The sequence below is a fragment of the Macaca thibetana genome, chromosome X (assembly GCF_024542745.1).
Source record: "Macaca thibetana thibetana isolate TM-01 chromosome X, ASM2454274v1, whole genome shotgun sequence".
NCBI lineage: Eukaryota > Metazoa > Chordata > Mammalia > Primates > Cercopithecidae > Macaca > Macaca thibetana.
In genome coordinates, this window is record NC_065598.1 from 149,132,235 (window position 1) to 149,139,239 (window position 7,005).

At 59.4% G+C, this 7,005-nt stretch overlaps 1 protein-coding gene across 1 annotated transcript in view; it reads left to right on the forward strand.

Moving 5' to 3' along the window:
- Nucleotides 1–6,774, forward strand: part of FAM50A (family with sequence similarity 50 member A) — a 35,066-nt gene extending 28,292 nt beyond the window's left edge. The window contains exons 2-14 of the mRNA XM_050775470.1: nucleotides 192–402; nucleotides 1,463–1,547; nucleotides 1,642–1,741; nucleotides 2,243–2,388; nucleotides 4,627–4,703; nucleotides 4,833–4,899; nucleotides 5,051–5,112; nucleotides 5,375–5,451; nucleotides 5,808–5,862; nucleotides 6,011–6,059; nucleotides 6,152–6,222; nucleotides 6,332–6,442; nucleotides 6,547–6,774. Of these exons, the coding sequence (XP_050631427.1) occupies nucleotides 292–402; nucleotides 1,463–1,547; nucleotides 1,642–1,741; nucleotides 2,243–2,388; nucleotides 4,627–4,703; nucleotides 4,833–4,899; nucleotides 5,051–5,112; nucleotides 5,375–5,451; nucleotides 5,808–5,862; nucleotides 6,011–6,059; nucleotides 6,152–6,222; nucleotides 6,332–6,442; nucleotides 6,547–6,555 (1,020 nt within the window). The 5' untranslated portion in view covers nucleotides 192–291 and the 3' untranslated portion in view covers nucleotides 6,556–6,774. The remainder of the gene's footprint in view (nucleotides 1–191; nucleotides 403–1,462; nucleotides 1,548–1,641; nucleotides 1,742–2,242; nucleotides 2,389–4,626; nucleotides 4,704–4,832; nucleotides 4,900–5,050; nucleotides 5,113–5,374; nucleotides 5,452–5,807; nucleotides 5,863–6,010; nucleotides 6,060–6,151; nucleotides 6,223–6,331; nucleotides 6,443–6,546) is intronic.
- The last annotated feature ends 231 nt before the right edge of the window (nucleotides 6,775–7,005 follow it).

The window sequence follows — 7,005 nt, forward strand, 5'->3', positions numbered from 1 at the left end:
AGGGGCTGGGGGATTCAGCCTCCGGGGTCCACAGGAGCCGGCGGTGGGGGCTGGGATGGGAGTCCATGCAGGGTAAGGGGCGGTCTCCGGCGGGGTGGGGCGGGGTGGGGCGGGGCGGGCGGCGGTTACGCTCCGGGCCAGCTGGCGCGCGGAGGGGCGGGGTATCCGTGCGTCTCCTGGTGGCTGACGTCACGGCGCGGGCGTCAGCTGACTGTTCTGCTGCCGCCGCCGCTGCTGCTGCAGCTGAGACCCGGCTGGGCTGCTGTCGCTGTCGCCGCCGCCGCCGCTACCATGGCTCAATACAAGGGCGCCGCGAGCGAGGCCGGCCGCGCCATGCACCTGATGAAGAAGCGGGAGAAGCAGCGCGAGCAGATGGAGCAGATGAAGCAGCGCATCGCGGAGGTGCGAGCTGGGAGCCTCGGAGCATGCGCGCTGCCCAGGTCCCCTAGCTGCCTCGCGCCACGCTCCGGCCCTGGAAGCCCTGGGGCGGTGGCTTCGGAGCGCGGGCGGCGCGCCGGGGCGGGCCCCTGGCTCGCTGACTTCCAGCAGAGCACAGAAGCAAGCCGGCGAGTCTCATCAGTAAAATGGGCCCTGAGCCGGGCGTTCTCCGAGGCTGAGGCCACTGACTGGTGACCGACCTCCGGCAGGAGGGAGCCGAGCCAGTGTTTCTGTTGGGAGGCACGGCGGGGACAGGCCTCTCGTCGCCTCGCCTGGGCACCTAGCGCCCTGGCTCTGGCCCCTCGGCCCTCAGAGCCAGGCCTCTGCCCTGGTCCTATGGACACCGGGCAGGGCGGTTCCTCTCCCCCTGGAGAGGCGCGGGGAGGCCTGAGTCAGACCTGGCCAGGCCACTGGCCAGGAGGCTCCTTCCAGAACCCCTTGCATCTGTGAGGCAGGCATGAACCTCCCGGGCGCCAGCGGTTCATCCCCTGCTTCCCGTGAGTGGCCCGTGATGGTGGTGGTCAGGGAAAGAGCGTGGAAGAGCTTGATCCTTTTAGGGAGACTCACTCATCAGGACTCAGGGCTCCAGGAAAGAGCAGGCTCCTGCTTGGGGAACTGGGGAAACCTGGCCAGAGGAACCTTGAAATACCAAGTCCTTATTCCCTGGCCACAGTGTGTGAGCCGGGGTGCCCAGCAAGCAGAAGGTGTATTTGTCTGCCAGCCACCTTGGGAGGCCGCTGGTCAGCGAGGGCTTGACATGGTACCAAGTGGGATGGGGCTGGGGCCAAAGAGAGGCCTCCTGGGAAGCTGTTGATGACATTTGGGGGCCTAGAGGGAGGAAAATCACTCAGGGAGGGACCAGGCCCCTCAGCCACTCAGTTCTTGTTTGCCTTCTCCTGATACCCCTTGGCTTGGGCCTTGGAAGCTTCAGGGGCAGATTTGGACTGTAACCCAGGTCCCTGATGACCAACCTGCCTTTTCCACAGTGAGGGGTGACACTCATGGTGGCTGTCCCTCCCCGCAGGAAAACATCATGAAATCCAACATTGACAAGAAGTTCTCTGCGCACTACGACGCGGTAGAGGCAGAGCTCAAGTCCAGCACCGTGGGTGAGCAGGGTGCGGGTGCCCCTCACCCGGACCCTGGGCCACTCTTCCGCTGGCCCTGTGACTACCTTGCCCCTTGTGCCTCCTTGCTTCAAAGGTCTTGTGACCCTGAATGACATGAAGGCCAAGCAGGAGGCTCTGGTGAAGGAGCGGGAGAAGCAGCTGGCCAAGAAGGAGCAGTCCAAGGAGCTGCAGATGTGGGTCCTCTCGCCGCAGCCCTCAACATGGAGCTAGTGCTCACGGGGTCCCGGGGCCGGTCAGGCTCTTTTTGCACCCTGGGGGGAGACCCTGTCTCCTGCCTTGGGACAGGGGTAGCATCTAGCTTGCGATTTGCATTTCTCTCTCCTGTCTCCTTGGGTCCACGCTCACGTCTTCTCACCATGGCGGCTTGGCTTCTTTCTGACTCTCTAAATGCAGTGGGTCCTTTCCCTGCATCTGGTGCCTGAGCAGCCTGCATTCTCCCCATTCCTCTCTGTCCTGCAGCCCCTATGGCCCTCTGTGCTTACTGTTTGTAACAGAGCCCTCACCCATGAGCTTGAAGTGATCCAGGACAGCAGGACCCCTCTGGGGCACTGGGGACCCAGCCTAGGCTGGGCAGGACCCACATAGGGCACACAGGTCGTTCTGGGTCAAGGAAGGGGCTGGGTCAGGGTTGGGGAAGGACATGGTGTGTGATGGGGCCACCTGCACCTCGCTAGGAAGCTGGAGAAGCTTCGAGAGAAGGAGCGTAAGAAGGAAGCCAAGCGGAAGATCTCCAGCCTGTCCTTCACCCTGGAGGAGGAAGAAGAGGGAGGCGAGGAAGAAGAGGAGGTGGCTATGTATGAGGAGGAGATGGAAAGGGAAGGTGAGGGCTGGCTTGAGTCAGAGCCCCACCCGTGGCCCCTGGGGAGGGGTCCCCAGTGTGAGAGGCTGTCAGCAAAGCTGATGCCCTATCAAGATGGCTCCAAAAGCTGCCCTCCGGAGGCACCATGCACAGTAGACCAGGGAGGGGAGAAGCTGGTCTAGACCAGGCTGGCTGGGCACATTTTCTGTGATGATGGAAATGTTAGTCTGTGCCTCCCAATATGGTAGCCACTTGCTGCAGGTGATTTGTATGACTGGGGCACTAAATGGTTAATTCTATTTGATTTGTGTCAGCGTAAATGTATATAGTCACAGAAATTCCGTGGCTGCTAGTCAGACACTGCAGGTCTCAGCTGTGAGAACAAGGGGCTGTCAGGGAAAGCTCAGGATGGCTGGAGAGTGAGGGTAAAGCCAGCCTAGCTGCCATGTGTGCCACATACCTGTGCTGTGCCTGGCCGGGGCACATAGGGTGCTGTCCCTCTCCTGGTGGAAGTCACGGGTCACCATGCACTGAAGACACTACTCAGGGTTACTGCTCTGCTCAGAGCCCACGGGGCTAACCCAGGGGTCAGGGAAGGAGGGGAGGGTTGAGTTAGGCCCTAAGGATGAGGGGAATTGCATTAGCCAGAGAGACAGGAGGGGTGATGAGAAAGTATATGCCAGAAGTCCAGCGGGAAAGAGTGGGCACGTTTGAAGATTGGGAGCAAGTTGTGCCACGAGCCCCTGGAGGGTGTGGTGGCAGTTCCCCAGGGAATGGCGGAGGGAGAGAAGTGAGGCGGGATGGCGCTGTGTGGCTGTGGTAACAGTCTGGGTGCCATGGCTTTGAGGGAAGTGCGGGATTGTGGGGAAGAAGAACCTGCCAGCCACATGCCATTTGGGTTCTATGTTCCAGCAGCCACAGTAAAACAGAAAAAGAAGCAAGCAGGATTTTAGTATTACGTTGTATTTCACCCAGTGTATCCAAAATATCACCATTGTGGCACATGCACTAGCTGTAGTGCTCGGGTGCTGTGTGCAGCGGGAGCTACTGGTTTGTGTTTGTGTTTTTGTTTTGATTGTTGTTGTTTTGTTTTGTTTTGTTTTTTTTGAGACGGAGTCTCACTCTGTCGCCCAGGCTGGAGTGCAGTGGCCGGATCTCAGCTCACTGCAAGCTCCGCCTCGCGGGTTCACGCCGTTCTCCTGCCTCAGCCTCCCGAGTAGCTGGGACTACAGGAGCCCGCCACCTCGCCCGGCTAGTTTTTTGTATTTTTTAGTAGAGACGGGGTTTCACCGTGTTAGCCAGGATAGTCTCGATCTCCTGATCTCGTGATCCACCCGTCTCGGCCTCCCAAAGTGCTGGGATTACAGGCTTGAGCCACTGTGCCCGGCCTGTTGTTTTTGAGACAGTGTCTCCCTGTGGCCCAGGCTGGAGTGCAGAGGCGTGATCACAGCTTACTTCAGCCTTGACCTCCTGGACTCAAGGGGCCCTCCCACCTCAGCCACTTGAGTAGCTGGGACTACAGGCGCTTTGTATTTTTGTATTTTTTGTAGAGATGGAACCTCGCCATGTTGCCCAAGCTGGTCTCGAACTTGGGAGCTACTGGCGTGGACAGTGCAGGCCTGGGGGAAAGGTCACCCTCACTGTGTATCACTGGGGCTTTTACAAAACACTGCTTGGTGGGCTCTTCCCTCCCCCAACAGGCTCTGTTTAGGGGGCCCAGCCATAAGACCGTGACATCCATTTTTGTAAAGCTCTCCACATGATTCTAATCTGCAACCAGGCTCCAGAATCTCTGCCCTTGAGCATCAGGCTAAATAGTTTAGACTTGTCTTTGTTTTTTTTTGTTTTGTTTTTTGTTTTTGAGATGAGGTCTCACTCTGTTGCCCAGGCTAGAGTGCAGTGGTTTGATCACAGCTCACTGCAGCCCCAACCTCCCAGGCTCAAGCGATCCTCCCACCTCAACGTCCTGAGTAGTTGGGACTGCAGCTGCGCCACCACACCGGGCTGATTATTTTGAGCTTTAGTAGAGACGAGGTCTTGCTATGTTGCCCATGCTGGTCTCCACCTCCTGGGCTCAAGCGATCCTTCTGCCTCATCCTCCCTTAAGTGTTGGGTTGACAAGCGTGAGCCTCTGTGCCCGCCCTAGGCTTGTCTTCTAGATCAGCTGTTCTCAAAGTATGCTTGGGGGACCCAAGGCGTCGGCCGTAGCAAAATCATTTTCATAATAATGCTATGGTATTTGGCTTCCTTTTGTTCCAGAGATCACCACGAAGAAGAGAAAACTGGGGAAGAACCCAGACGTGGACACAAGCTTCTTGCCTGATCGAGACCGTGAGGTAAAGGTTGCCTGGCCCCGACCCCGGCCTCGACTCCAGTCCTGGTGAATACCCTTGCTCAGGGAGCCAAGCTCTGCGTGCACCCTGAGCAGCCCTGGGCCTCACCCGTCTGCCTGCTCCCTCTCCCAGGAGGAGGAGAATCGGCTTCGGGAAGAGCTGCGCCAGGAGTGGGAAGCCAAGCAGGAGAAGATCAAGAGTGAGTCTTTTCGGAGTTGGACGTGAGGGGCCTGGGCCCAAGCCAGCTTTCCTGTCCACAGTCTCTTGGGTGGTGCGCTGAGCCCCAAGGCTGCTCTTGGTGGGGCGGGGGTGCCTGAGTCTGGAGACCAAGAGTCAGCTCTGCCTTGTAGGCGAGGAGATCGAGATCACCTTCAGCTACTGGGATGGCTCTGGGCACCGGCGGACAGTCAAGGTAGGCAGCGTGCAGCCTGCTTCCTGCTCACCATAGGCCTAGCCTCCCTTAGGTTCCGTGGGAAGGAACTGACCTTCCTGAATTGGGAAGCCCCAGGGATCCTGAGGATAACAGGCTCCGGGACCTGGCCCTCTGGGGAGTGAGGCCCAGGCCTGGCTGAGGCTCTGCAGTCTCTGGCAGGGCCCTCTGGGCCTCTGCCTTCTTGAGAGCCCTTCTGCAGGCTTTTGCCTTCCCTTCCCAACTCCTGGATTCCCGGATGCAGATGAGAAAGGGCAACACCATGCAGCAGTTCCTGCAGAAGGCGCTCGAGATTCTTCGGAAAGACTTCAGTGAGCTGAGGTGCGAGGTGTGCCTGTGTGCATGGTGGTGTGTGTGGCACCTGTGGCTCCAGCCCGGGTGCCAGACACCCAGTGTGATGTGGGCGCTGCCTGGGCAAGGAGGCAGCGTGCTGGGCACTATCCTCCCAAAAGACGGGGTCAGGCTCCTCTTCCCTTCCCTCCCACCAGAGAGAGCTTCGCTGGGAGCGCACTGCCTTGCTTCCTTAGTCCGAAGGGGGAGGGTGCTGGGTGCCAGTCCTGGGCTCACTAAACCTCAGAGCCCACTGGCCGCTGTCTCGCAGCCCCAGCGCAGGCCTCCTCCCTCCATGGGCAGGGGTGCTGTCCTCTTGCCCACGCCCTCCTGCCTTCCTCCCTCAGGTCCGCAGGGGTGGAGCAGCTCATGTACATCAAGGAGGACTTGATCATCCCGCATGTGAGTCCCTTCATTCCCAGGACCCGCAGTGGGTGCTGCGCCCTGGGCTTTGGCTCAGGCTGGTGGGGATGGTGTGTGCAGGCGGGGGGGTGGGGGGAGGGGCCGAGATGGGCCATCAAGGCGCCACTTTCCTGCCCTTGGCTCCCAGCATCACAGCTTCTACGACTTCATCGTCACCAAGGCACGGGGGAAGAGTGGTGAGTGCCCCCGGCCCAGCCACCCCCATAGCACCTTGCCCCCGATAGATTGTCACCGGGGCAGCAGCGGGACATCTGCTTCTCTCCTGCAGGGCCACTCTTCAACTTTGATGTTCATGACGATGTGCGGTTGCTCAGTGACGCCACTGTGGAGAAGGATGAGGTACAGCATTGGGGGCCGTGTTACGGGGAACGGGTGTCCCTGGGCTGTGGAGGAGAAACTAAGGGAAGGGGAGGTTGGCAGGCGGCCCTTTGCCCTCTTCCTCCCTCAGTCACATGCAGGCAAGGTGGTGCTGAGGAGCTGGTACGAGAAGAACAAGCACATCTTCCCTGCCAGCCGCTGGGAACCCTACGACCCTGAAAAGAAGTGGGACAAGTACACGGTGAGGAGGGGCTGGCAGGGACCCCTCCCAGGTGGGGATGGTGGCCAGTCCCTGCTCACCCCTCGCCTGCCTTGTCTCCTCCACCCACCTTGTCTTCACACCAGATCCGCTGAGCATCTGGGAAGCTGCACAGCCTTGGCTCCTCAGCTCCCTCAGCATGCCCCGTGGTGTCCCCGGGACTCCAGGCACCTGCTCCCCTGCGACCATGCCAGGCACGCTGGGAGGAGGATGGCAGCTGCTCGTGTCCTGCCCCCGGCACGTCAGTGACTGCTTTATTCTTTTCCAATAAAGAAGTGCACATGTCACAGCTGGAGTGCCTGCAGTGTGAGAAACCATTTGTGTTCGGACCAAATTCATTTGTCGTTTTGACCATTTAAAACTGTACAATTCGGTGGCATTTAGCACATTTGCCATGTTGTGTAATCATCACCTTGGTCTGCTTCCAGGACATTTTCATCCCTCCAAAAGGCCCTGTGGCCATGAGCAGGCTCCCTGCTTCACATCCCCCCGCCAGGCTCTCATCTGCTTTCTGTCTCCATGGATTGGCCTGTTCTGGACGTGTC